We start from the raw sequence: 13,389 nt of genomic DNA on the forward strand, positions 1-13,389 counted from the left end.
ATGGACAGCAACGCCATTAACATCTGGATCACATCTGTTGGCTGGTCTAGGCGTACAGCACTCGGCACTGGGTTAGCGAGGAGGGTCTGGGTGAATGCTGCAGAAGCCCTCATCTTTCCGCGCAGAGAAAGCAGTGGGGGAGGGGAGAGGGGCTGGGTCACGTGTTCCAGAACTGTGTAAACACATGGCCAGGTGTGGCCACAGTGGTGTGGGCTGCCATGTGCAGATCCAGGAGAAAGTAGTAGAGACCCGTCCCATCTAGATGATGACAATGACTGACCCTCCAGTTTCCTCGTGTGTTAAAAGTGTAACACAGGGATGCTTTGGGGGTTGCTGTGGAAATCCGTTCAGGTAAGTCTGTAAAACCCCTGGGCACCATGTGGACACAGTACACGTTAGTTACCATTTCTTCCCTCCAGCAGGTAAGACCTAAGAGGTGACCAGCCTATAAGCTGCACGAGGCAGGGATCTGGTCTGTTTGTTCACGGCTAGCTCCCTTGCCCAGTATGGTGCCTGCCACGAAGGAGGCTTCAAGAACTATTTGTTGAATAAACCACAGGAGAACCATTGTAAAGCAATTATACTCCAATAAAGATGTTAAAAAAAAATAAAAACATAAACCGCGAGAGAGGAAGAAGAGTCCAGGGGTGTCAGGGCCCCTTCCCCTTTCTGGTGCCTGGGAGCGTGTTTGGCATGGGCTCCCTGAGCGGTGGCGCAGGCCAGGGGAAGGATCCATGGGGCTCTTCCTGGCATTTAGCGGTAACCCTGTGCATCGTCCTCTGCCCCTGTTTTCTCCTGTCCCTGTCTCCAGGATGCGTTATGGCTTTCTTCCTCAGTCATTAAGAGTTATTTCCTGGAAATTTATGGCTGTTGGCCTGACCCACAGCATCTGTTCTCCTAAACTGGGCAGTGTAGAGAAATCTATCAGAAAAGTCCGTGTCCTGCCGTGTGGGGGCCAGGTTGGAAGCTTGGCAAACAAAGCAGAAAATCCCAGTTCCCACAAACCAAACCAAATCCCCTGACTAGGACTCAGTCCTCGGATGCCACGGGGGTCTTTGGGGTGGGGTTTGAGGGGGGATCTGCCTGCACCAGCCCGGGAGAACTGGGAGCCGGGTACACCCTTGGCGTTCTCAATGGGGACAAGGTCTCTGTCCTTCTGGGCAGAGCCCATCAGATGTCCTCCCGTTCACAGTACCTCTCGTGATTCTTCTTGATGTGCTCTGGCCTTTATCCCTGTACATTGAATCCTTTCTGCAGCCCTTTTGATAGACAGCAGTCATCCAGTCTCTGCTCGAATGCTACTGATGATGGTGTGTTTGCTGCTTCACAGTATGGTAAGTTCTGTTGTTGAGAATTTTTGTGCTGAGTTGTTAGAAAATTCTTCTAAGTCGAAGCCCAGCTTTCATCAGTCAGGCCTTGTTCTGCCCCTCTTGACCCACACAAAGTACGTGTGGTCCTTCCTTTCCGTGGCAGCCATGTGTGGATGCAGGCAGCGTGTTACTTTCAATCATGTCACATTCTGGTCCAACCTACCAGTACCTTCTCTTTATAGCAACGTTGACACACATCTGCTCACATCCAGGGTGATCTCCTCTTGTTGGTTTCCCAGTGGTTTGACATCACCAGGTGCTGACTGGACCAGGGAAGTAGGGAGGGGCTTCGGGAGAGGTGTGGGAGAGACATTTTACAATCCATCACAAAAGTTTTTAAATCACAAAGAAAGCACTGCAGACAGCTAACACAGGAAACACTGTTTTCTCCAATTCCAACATTCCATTATACTATAGCCAACTCCCAGCACTTTTTTTTTTTTTTTTTTTTTTTGCGGTACGCGGGTCTCTCACTGTCGTGGCCTCTCTCGTTGCGGAGCACAGGCTCCGGATGCGCAGGCTCCGGATTCACAGGCTCAGCAGCCATGGCTCACGGGCCCAGCCACTCCACGGCATGTGGGATCCTTCCGGACCGGGGCACGAACCCGCGTCCCCTGCATCGGCAGGCGGACTCTCAACCACTGCGCCACCAGGGAAGCCCGGGGTTTTTTTTTGATATTGAGCTGTACGAGCTTTTTGTATAGTTTGGAAATTAAGCCCTTGTCAGTCGCATCGTTTGCAAATATTTCTCCCAGTCCATAGGTTGTCTTTTCATCTTATTATGGTTTCCTTTGCTGTGCAAAAGCTTCTAAGTCTGATTAGGTCCCATTTGTCCACCTGCAAAGGACAGATGGTGAGGAGGGGAAAAGGGATCTGCATGTCAGAGTAAAACATCCAAGCTCCAGTGTATGGCAAGAGGGCCCCTTGCTTCCAAGTCCTGAAGATCCTCTCCCCTCAGCATCACTCATGTCCATCCCCCTCTTACTCTCCTAAATGATTCTCCACCTCCAGTCTGCTCCCCTCAAAGCCATCCCCACACACTCCCGCCAAAGTGCTCTTGGAAATGCCAATCTCTCCCACCCTCCCGGGTTTGGCACCCCCTGTGGCCCCTTCTTGTCCTAAAGACAACGCCCACACCATTCCTTGACCTTGCCCACCTCCCCAGCCTTCAGTCCAGAGGTACTGACAGACCCTCCTGCACTGCCCGGACATGCCCAGCCATCTACAGAGATCCAGCCTCCACCCTCCACCAAGTGCCAAATGGCCACAGATCACAGCTCTGGGGCTGCCTGGCCTCCCCCAGGACTAGGACACCCTCCCTACCCACCCTCTGCCCACTCCCTGCAGCACCCTGCTCTCCTCTCCACTGGTACTGGGCCCTCTCGCGTATTTGTCTGTTTTTTCTTCTGTGCCTTCCACCTACAAGAACGTTCATCTAACTTCTCGACCTTGATGACTGGAGCGGTGGAAACTGCTCGCTGAATGTGTGTTCAAAGCGGGAGGTTGACCAGGAAGGGGGTTCAGGGTGGGAAGGACCACATGTACACAGCTCTGAGGCTCCATTTAAAATCAGTCTCCATGCATTAAACAGAGCCTGTGGGGAATAACAATGGCAGGTGAAGATGTCTTTCCTTTCCCGAGACGTGGGCTTTCTGTGTGTTCCAGACGTAGTTGCCTTTGTTGCATCGACTTGATTTCACAGCACAGAAGTCCATGAGATCACTGGACAAGGCTCTGGCCAGGGTGACCGGGACCATCCTCTGTGGCACAGTGCCTGGCCTGCCCATCTCACTTTCATCTGCTGGGAGCGGCCCCAAGGGGCCACTTGAAAGCCAACCCCAGCTATGCCCTCGAGCAGCCCGACCCTGGTGCAGTCATTCCCACAAAGCGTTTCTAAGAGGAGCTGAAGTGTTGATAATTACATCTGCAGTTCAGCATAGGAACAGGCTTTAGGGAAATGTGGCTTTTAGCCTTTTATTTTTCAGAAGTTGTTTTGCATTAAAATTGGATGTTTAAACTCCAATTTTCATAACACAGGATACATGGAAAATATCTAATCCATCTACTCACTTTAGCTTTTGGTCTTTAGAGGTGATGAAAGGAACCTGTTGCCCAGCAAAAGTGTGCACGCGTGTGTGTGTGTGTGTGTGTGTGTGCGCGTGTGCGTGTGTGTGTGCGTGTGCGTGTGTGTGTGCGCGTGTGCGTGTGTGTGTGTGCGTGTGTGTGTGCGCGCGTGCGTGTGTGTGCGTGTGTGTGCGTGTGTGCACGCGCGTGTGTGTGCGTGTGCGTGCGTGTGTGTGTGTGTAAGTGGTGGGGTAGGAGGTGTGCCTTTCCAAAATGGAGGCCTTGGCACATATATGAAGGGAGAGTACGGGATTTCTGGATTTAAAATGGGGGGTTTCTAAAGCATACCAGATACAAAAGACAACGCTGAGGAGAGAGATGAGGGCCCCAGAGAGGAGCTGCCACCAGCTCCCCCATCCCCAGAGCAGCCAAGGACATCAGGCTGTGTCAGGTTTGGCAGGAACACTCCTGTGTGTCAGCATGGGCTGTGGAATCAGACAGGCTCATGTTTGAATCCCGCAGTCATCACCAGTTCTGTGTCCTCGGGAAAGTTGCTTTACCTCACTGTTTCTAAGTCTTTAAAGTGGAGACAGTGATCCCCATGGTAGGGGAAGGGCCTCCGCCAAAATACATCCCCACCCTAATCCCCGTATTAGAGAAAAAATTATTCTGACCCTTGTTAAAATGGTAAGAAAGACTTTACTCAGGACTCTCACAATGGGTGTCAAGGCTGTCGCAATGGCAGGGCTGGGGGGTACGGGGCTCAGCTCCAAATACAAGAACAGGTGGGGATTTGGATGCAAGGAGCAGGGCGGGGGGCGGTGAATGGAAATTACTAAGAGGGAACATCAAAAGTGGGGGGGATAATATTCTTGAAGTGACAACGTTATGAAGGAAATAGTAATGGTTAACATGGGTTAAAGGTGAGGTTGACGGGAGAGGAGAGAGGTGGTGTGATTAAAAGGGCAGCATGAGGGATCTTTGTGGTAATGAAACTCTTCTGTGTCTTTACTGGTGAATACATGGACATATGCATGTGATAAAATTGCATGAGGTAAATACACACATGCACACACACAAATTCATATACATGAAACTTGGAAACCTGAATATGATTGATGGATTGTATCAATGTGAGTATCTTTGTTAAATTCATGTACTAAAATTTGAAAGACGGTGCCATTAGGGAAAACCATGAAGGGTGCACAGCATCTCTATTTTATTTCTTATAATTGTTTGTGAATGTACAATTATCTCAACATTAAAAGTTTAATTTAAAAACAAAGTGGGGGGAATTCTGCTACACTGACCTAAGGTTTCTTTTTTTTTTTTATCTTTATTGGAGTATAATTGCTTTACAATGGTGTGTTAGTTTCTGCTTTACAACAAAGTGAATCAGTTATACATATACATATGTTCCCATATCTCTTCCCTCTTGCGTCTCCCTCCCTCCTACCCTCCCTATCCCACCCCCCTAGGTGGTCACAGAGCACTGAGCTGATCTCCCTGTGCTATGCGGCTGCTTCCCACTAGCTATCTGTTTTACGTTTGGTAGTGTATATATGTCCATGCCTCTCTCTCACTTTGTCACAGCTTACCCTTCCCCCTCCCCATATCCTCAAGTCCATTCTCCAGTAGGTCTGTGTCTTTATTCCTGTCTTACCCCTAGGTTCTTCATGACATTTTTTTTCTTAAATTCCATATATATATGTTAGCCTATGGTATTTGTCTTTCTCTTTCTGACTTACTTCACGCTGTATGACAGACACCATCACCCTGATACCAAAACCAGACAAGGATGTCACAAAGAAAGAAAACTACAGGCCAATATCATTGATGAACATAGATGTAAAATCCTCAGTAAAATACTAGCAAACAGAATCCAACAGCAAATTTAAGAGGGTCATACACCATGATCAAGTGGGGTTTATCCCAGGAATGCAAGGATTCTTCAACATACGCAAATCAATCAATGTGATACACCACATTAACAAATTAAGGAATAAAAAACATATGGTTATCTCAATAGATGTCCAGAGAAAGCTTTTGACAAAATTCAACACCCATTTATGATAAAAACCCTCCAGAAAGTAGGCATAGAGGGAACTTTCTTCAACATAATAAAGGCCATATATGACAAACCCACTGCCAACATCGTCCTCAATGGTGAAAAACTGAAAGCATTTCCACTAAGATCAGAAACAAGACAAGGTTACCCACTCTCACCACTCTTATTCAACATAGTTTTGGAAGTTTTAGCCACAGCAATCAGAGAAGAAAAGGAAATAAAAGGAATCCAAATCGGAAAAGAAGAAGTAAAGCTGTCACTGTTTGCAGATGACATGATCCTATACATAGAGAATCCTAAAGATGCTACCAGAAAACTACTAGAGCTAATCAATGAATTTGGTAAAGTACCAGGATACAAAATTAATGCACACAAATCTCTGGCATCTCTATACACTAATGATGAAAAATCTGAAAGTGAAATCAAGAAAACACTCCCATTTACCATTGCAACAGAAAGAATAAAATATCTAAGAATAAACCTATCTAAGGAGACAAATGACCTGTATGCAGAAAATTATTATAAGACACTGATGAAAGAAATTAAAGATGATACAAATAGATGGAGAGACATACCATGTTCTTGGATTGGAAGAATCAACATTGTGAAAATGACTATACTACCCAAAGCAATCTACAGATTCAATGCAATCCCTATCCAGCTACCACTGGCATTTTTCACAGAACTAGAACAAAAAATTTCAGAATTTCTATGGAGACCTAAGGTTTCTTACCAGGGTAGTCAGATATGGGGGCCGGGACAGGCTGGGGGGATGGATTCTCTAAACCGGCTTAGCAGGATTCTTGCTAAAACGGGATGCAGGCCTGACGAGGGTAAGGAACAACAGTTCATGCCTAGTCAGAGAGAGGGCGAGCCTGAGTAAAGTTTGGTCACGGAGAGCATCTCCTCACCTAGATCCTGTCAGGAGGTTACCTTACACGGCAAAAGGGAGTTTGCAGATGTGATTAAGGCTCCTGAATCTGAAGCTGGGAGAGTGGCCTGGAGTGTCCAGGTGGGCCCAGTCCAATCACTTGGGCCCTTTGCAGCAGAGAACTTTCTCTGGCTGGAGTCAGAAGAGATGGAGCAAAGCAGTCAGAGAGGTTCACAGCCTGGGAGGAACTGGCCTGGCTGCCACTGGTGTGACGGGGGAGGGGCAGCGTGGATGTAGCAGGGGCCCCTGACCTACAGCCAGTGAGGAGAAGGGAACCGCAGCCCTGCGACCGCGAAGAACCAGCTTCTGCAAACAACCTGAATCAACTCGAAAACTTCAGAGCCCCCAGAAAGGAACCTAATCCTGCTGACATGTTGATCGCGGCCTGGAGAGACCCTCAGCAGAGGGCCCAACCAAACCCACGCTGGGTTGGTGTGGTAATTTGTCACGGCAGCAGTAGAAACACGCTCCCAGGGCCACTGTGAAGACGAATGAGGCCCCGAGCAGTGGCCTTGCCTCGCCTTCGGGCTGCAGGCGAGCAGGTTTGTCAGACGAGCACTGTGTCACACCCGCGGGAACAGTGGGTCCCTCTCGCTTTCTCTTTTGGCCTCACCTTTTACAGGTTCAGGGGCTCGAGATGAGAGAAGTGGCCTCCTCTGAGAAGAGCAACCAAGTCTGATGTAAAGTCATCCTCCCCCGACCCAGCTGGGGCTGCTTGCTAAGCCCCAGGCCCAGGTGCGGTCCCTCAAGGCCACGCGTTTCCAGAGCGACTGTGGAGAGGTAAAGGGTGCCGCCATGACGTTCGCAGCCGGACAGCCCGTGGTGACCAGGGTGGGCCTGTGGTTACTGCTTGTTCAGAAGTCAGGGACCTGGATGCAACCCTGATTGTCCCGGATGGTGTGAAGCATAATTTTGCTCATAGGTTCAAGGTTATCCTTTGTGGCCCAAATAAGATTGCCTCTACTCGAGTCCGTGTACTCATTAAAAAATAATAACAGAGCTTTCTAGCTCAGGTGACCCTGAGAACGTAAAGATTCTTGAAAGGAAAGGTCCCTGTCACCACATTTGTCTGTGTGGACGGAGGAGTGTCTCTTACTGACCATCACTGTCCCCTGCAATCCCTTTGTCCTCACTAGATTTCAACCCGGCCAGAGGGAGAGTGGCTAATGCTGTGTAGACAATAAATATGTCTGTATACAGTCCATGAGGTTCCACTGCCTTCAGGGGAGCCCGTGTCTGATGTTCCCTTTGCCTTTGTGTAGAAACCGGGCTATCAGAGGAGATTTCAACTTGACCTATATGGCCAAGGAGTGGTATAGGAATAGCTGTGATTCGGTTCCTGGGGAGGAAGCTGTCCCCTTTCCCCTGGATTCCTGTCCACCATCACGGCTCGTCAGGTAGACGCTGGCTCTGGTTAAGGGTTGGGGGCTTATGAGTGCTGGTAAAACTGCTGATGAGTTGATGAGGAAATAGAAGGAAAGAGCTGAGAACAGAGGCTGGGGAGGGTAGTTTATTCCCAAATATTAATCTGAAGTTTAAAAGAAGAAGGCAACAGCGCCCCCAATGAGGATGGAATAATTACACATCTCCCTGCCTGGAATTCAGAGCAGATTTGGGGCTGCGTGACATCCATCACCAGGGAGATTATGCGGGTGCTGACTCAGTGAGAACTCCCCACAAACTCCCTACATCATCTTTTGACTCCTTCACTTAAGAAAGTGATGACTTTGCAGGAACTGAAGACATGGCAAGTGGAGGGTCTGGGCTCTACCTGGAAGGCCCACTGCTTTACACCTCGGTCTACGGCCCCACTGCTTGGACCTCGGGATCACAAGCCTTTCCCAGAGGCTTCGGCACAAATCTGTGACTCACCGTACCTGGGTTGCAGTCCTGGGAGGATACACATCGTTATCCTGAAGTCAGTGGTGTAGTTAAGGGTGGGACAACTATACGTCCTAGGTTTTAAATACTCCACACTATGGTACCTGAAGGTCATTACACTGATCTGAACGCTCCAAGCTTCGTCACCCAGACTGCCTTGACTCTGGCCGAGGCACAGCAAGGCATGTGTCTCAGGTCATCTTGGATACGACAGTCTGGACTCCAGAGGCGAGAAGCTCTTACTGCATCTCAGGCTGCAGCCTCTGTGGGCAACATCTGCTGGCCGGAAGCAGAGCTGAGACAGGCAGGTGTCAGGACTGGATGAAGGAGTGGATAAGGCAGCTGGTTATAGATTGGTCTCTCTGGTTCGTCTGCGAGTGCCCTGAAGGCAGGAGCTTCGTGTCCACAGCCACATTGGCTGATGGTGCGTGTCCACACTGAGTGAGATGGGGTCAGGGCAAGGGCAGGAGTTTTGGAGCTGGGGAGATGGGCTTCAGAGGCCAGCTACCCGCTGTCAGTCGTCCTATCAGGACTGCTTCTGCATCGTCAAAAACATCCCCAACCGCGTGTGGGGTTGTTAGGATGACTAATAAGTTACTGCCTGAGGGAGGACCAAAGCCCAGCCCAGGAAAAAATGAAAGAGTCCTTTCCTCCCCTGCAGAACTGAGATGCTCTGATGTGTTAAAGCAGCACAGACACAGGAAAACGAGGAGGAAGGATGGTTTTAGAGGCGGAGGAGAGGAGGCAGCCTGCAGAGGGCTATTAGAGGATGCTGATGGGGTAGAAGACGTACCGCATCTGAGGGCATCCAGTGCACCTCGACAGAGCGTCAGGCAGCCGCGGAGGTCAGTGCTGGAGCCCGGAGTAGAGCTGGGCTGGTGGGCTAGGGGTGAGTCCTCAGCGTCAAGCGAATGTTGGGGTCAGATGAGGAAGCAGTGTCAGCAAGGCACTCAGAGATAGCGCCTTGGGTAGGAGAATGCCAGAAGCCCAAAAGGAAGGTGGAGAGGAGAACGGTACTTTCTGAGGTGGGGTCTGTGCATCATGGTGGCAGCGGGGGGGGCCAATAGATTCAGAGAGAAGCAGAATGCTGGGTGAAGGAAGCACAGGGAGAGGAACGGGTTTCAGGGGCGGGAAGGGTGGGTGGCACTGAGGCACAGGTTGGAGGGATTTGCTTTGCAAATGAGGAGGGACGTATGTCTCATTTGAATACATGTAAGGAAGAGACCATAGCTGAAATGTATGCATATTTTTGGAAGAAAGCTGGCACAGAATTGGTAGGTTATATCCAGTAAGCAAGGCCTCCATCTCTGGTTTTGAGGTCCTGGAGAGGAGCTGATTATTGGAGCCCAGTAGACCTGAGCCCTGGAGGCTAAATTCACACATGTCCCATCACAATTCCCTGCACCGAGCCCTCCGCCCCTTCGTGCATCACTGCAGGGTGGGGAGCTGGATGTTGGCCGTCAGCTAAGCTCGCTCATCATCCCCCGCCAACGCCAGGCTGGTGCCCCCGATTCCAACCAGGCAAACGCCAGGGCGCCGTGTATCATGGATTTCTATGGAGTCAAAATCTCAGGTGTTAAGTACCACAGATTTCAACGGCCTCCTGTGGCAGAAGCAGGAAGCTGTGAATCATCTAGGAAGTTGGAAGTGGGCACAGGTGGGCGATGCCGTTGGCGTCCATGTCTTAAAGAGACAGCCTGCAGAGGAATGTCTTGTAACTGCTACTGAGATTCCCAGCACACTTAAGAGTTTTCACAGTTATTCTTGAAATTCCATTTCATTTGATGTCAACGGCAATCCTGTGGAGTACTTTTATGATCTTCATTTTACGTGTGAGGAAACCCGGCCTCAGCAAGGTCAAGCAGGTTTCCCAGGGACACGGCTAGTGGGTTACTGCAGACCTGGGGCCACGACTCCAAAGCCAAGTTCTTCCCGTCTCTCCCCGACCCTGTGTTCTTGCCATCATTTGACAGCATTCTTGAGACGTCCGTTCATCATCCTAGTGTCCACGTTGCCCCCACTCTGAGGGCAATCCGAGCTTGCTGGAAGTGAGCTGTAGCCTGTCTGGGAGGGCACCTGGGCAGGGGGCGACAGCTGTCAAGGCAGCCTGGCCTGCAACTCTTCCAGGGACACGGGGCAGGAGGCAGGAGGAGACAGGTAAAGGGTGACTGAGGACAGGTGGGTATGAGAGCAGATGAAGATCAGGATGAAGAATCTGTGTCCAGGCACTTGAAGAAACCCAGGGAAGTGGGGCCCAAGGTGCTGGAGGGTGCAGGGCATGTCGTACATGGTGGGACAGCACTGGAATACCCGCGTCCTCATTTCCTGCTCATGGACACCCGGGCCGCTTCCAGGGGCGGTTGCCCATGGGCACGGGATTTTCCTGAGCCATCCTGTCCTCCTCTTGCTTGAGCTTGACGGCAGAAGCACAGGCTAAGCAAGCATTTCAGATGGGCAGCCAGTGGCGTGCAGCGAGGAGGCTGCCCTGGGTGCAGTCCGTAAGGGGCTACACCATCTGTAGAGGAGTTAACAGCGATAATAAAACCCCTCACAGTGTTCAGCAATTGCAAACCAGGGCAGTGATGAGAGATACTCCCCCACCACCCCTGAATTCCGCTGCTCCAAGCCTGCAGGAAGCAGCCCCGAGGGAGAAATGCACCCGCCAGCCTAGTCCCAACGTTAGCAGAGTAACTCCACCCCTCCCCGCTCCCGGAGGTCCCTGCAGCAGCAGCCAACGGGAAAAAGGGGTTTGTGTGCAAATCCCCACCCAGGGGAGCACCTCCAACAAGAGCTTCGAGGCTTCCAGCACTTTCTATGGCTGCTCCCAGCTCTCGACTACGGCTCAGACTTCCTCCTCCGGGCTAAGATTCAGGGGCCCTTGCAGCGGGTAGAATTGCCGTCTCAGTGTCGGGAGGCTCTGTCCTGGACACCTTGTCCAGGTGCCTCCTGGGAACTGGTCCTCTCTGTCGCCTCCAGGCCATGTGGCTTGCTAGCCTGTCAGAGTGGCAAACGCACTTACTCCATGACAGCCCCTTCTATCTGGACCTTGACCATCAGAAAATTCTCCCATGGTCTCCAGTGGAAATTCTTTCTCCTCGGTCCTGGCTCTAACCCTCTGGGATCATATGAGCTCGTCTAATCCATCTTCCACGTGCTCAAAAGCAGCTCTCCCATAGCCCCCAGGCTTCTCTTTCCAGGCTAAAGCATGACAGCAGTGGCCCCCGCCGTGCGGGCCCCTGAGTGTGTTCCAGAGGCCTCCAAGAGGGCAGCGAACAGGTGTTGATTTTTGTGTGCTCCTCCCTGCCGCCCACTGTTTCCCTGTTAACTCAAACCACCCTCCCAGGTGTGAGTTGTTACCAATCCTTGTTGTGGGCCGGGAAGCCGAGGTTGCCGGGCCAGTGGAGCACGCTGGTAACCGCCGCACCCGAGGCTGGGTGCGGCCGGCCCTCCCCGCTCCCTGGGATTCCCTGGCGCCTGGAGTCTCAACGCTGCCATCCTGTGCCCCTCCGTCCAGGAGGCAGAGCAGTGATGGGGGGCATGGCTGTCTTGCAGAAATCTCCTTCAGGGTGTGGATGTGCGGGGGCAGCCTAGAGATCGTCCCCTGCAGCCGAGTGGGCCACGTCTTCCGGAAGAAGCACCCGTATGTTTTCCCAGATGGAAATGCCAACACGTATATAAAGTAAGTGTTTGCTGCAGTGGCCGAGGGCTTTTGTGGTGATGGGTTGCTGCTGCCCTGGGTTCTCTGGGAGGTCGCCTGCGTGTTCTGGATGGACAGGGGTTGTGGGTCCTGCTCGCTGGGCTGCTGCCTGAGCAGGAGAGGTCAGGCCTGCCCGTCCAGCTCAGGCTGGAAGCCCCAAGGCTGTTCTCCACTGTTGGCTTCCAAGGCTTCACAAGGCCCCACACGTAGCCTTGGGGGCTCCAAGTCACTGGGCAGCGTCATCCTGCAGGGCTCAGGGCCCTGGGTATTTTGGGTTGTTTGGGGTGGGGGAAGGGTGACCGTTTTGCCCCTGAGTTCTAGAAGATCCGCTGCTCCCACCTTCAGGCTGGGTCATCAGGGGAAAGGCCCTTGGGAAGATTCAGGAACGGGGAGGCACAAGTAGATACAACCCGCCTGACTGCTCCAGGGCCTCGAGGGTGCACAGAAGCAGCCAGGCTGGCACAGGCCCTGCGGCCCTGGGCTCCTTTCCTGGGACTTGTCATCTCCTGCCTGGGGACAGGACGAAGATCCTGGGGTCTCAGTGACCCAGTGGTGCCCACTTGCCTATTCCTGCTCCCTCCCTCCTTCCATACGCCCTCTGCTTTCCGTGATTTTTTTCTTCAACCTTTCTCCTTTTTTAAAAAAATAATTCCTTACACCTCTTTCTCCTTTTCTTTTTCTGGTCCTCCAGCTTCGTCTCCCCTTGTCTCTTGTCACTTGACAGCTCACTCCCCATTTGTTTCCACTTTGCCCTTTTTTTCTCTCATTTGGTCCATTTGGGGGAAGCGCCTCTTTTGGTGTTTTGCTTCCCCTGCGGTGTTCTTCTCCTCGTCTGGGTTCTCCCGTCCTCGGTTTCTCACACGTATGGACAGCTGTGGGTGTGGACAGGTGTGGCGGCGTGATGGGCTTGAACAGGGAGAAAGTTGACCCCATGCTGGGCAGGGCAGGGCAGTGAGAACCCAGTCAGCAGGGACAGGAACAAAGGCAGGGCTGCCTGGGCTCCGGGCTTTTACAGGGAAAGGTTATCTGGGGGCGCCTGGCACAGGAAAGCGGTGGGGCTGTGATGGGGAAAGGGGCCAGCCTGGGAGTGAGGGGGCAGAGCCTTGGGCTCCAGAACGTTCCTCGTGTTTGAGACTGGGCCCTGGCCAGCGGGCATCCTGCGTGCCACCAGCGGGTCATTGGAGGGGAGGGAAATGTGGGGCAGTGTCTCCTCGGCAGCTTCCAGTTTGCCGGTGGTTAGGCCAGTGAAGGGAGGCGGCAAGGCTCTGTTAGCTGCCTTCCGAGCACCAAGAGCTGGGCTGCGTGTGCATAACTCCTTCCAGGCTCACAGGCTGGAAGGGCGTGCCACACCCGCTGTTGAATGCCTCTGTTTCACACA

The 13,389-nt window shown here is 51.9% G+C and overlaps 1 protein-coding gene across 2 annotated transcripts in view; it reads left to right on the forward strand.

Moving 5' to 3' along the window:
* The window catches only part of GALNT14 (polypeptide N-acetylgalactosaminyltransferase 14), a 222,474-nt gene that overhangs the window by 184,470 nt on the left and 24,615 nt on the right, over positions 1 to 13,389 (forward strand). For both annotated transcript variants that reach the window (XM_073791464.1, XM_073791465.1), the window contains exon 10: positions 11,867 to 11,993. In XM_073791464.1, coding sequence (XP_073647565.1) covers positions 11,867 to 11,993 — 127 coding nt within the window. The remainder of the gene's footprint in view (positions 1 to 11,866; positions 11,994 to 13,389) is intronic.

Source organism: Tursiops truncatus, chromosome 14 (assembly GCF_011762595.2).
Source record: "Tursiops truncatus isolate mTurTru1 chromosome 14, mTurTru1.mat.Y, whole genome shotgun sequence".
Lineage (NCBI taxonomy): Eukaryota > Metazoa > Chordata > Mammalia > Artiodactyla > Delphinidae > Tursiops > Tursiops truncatus.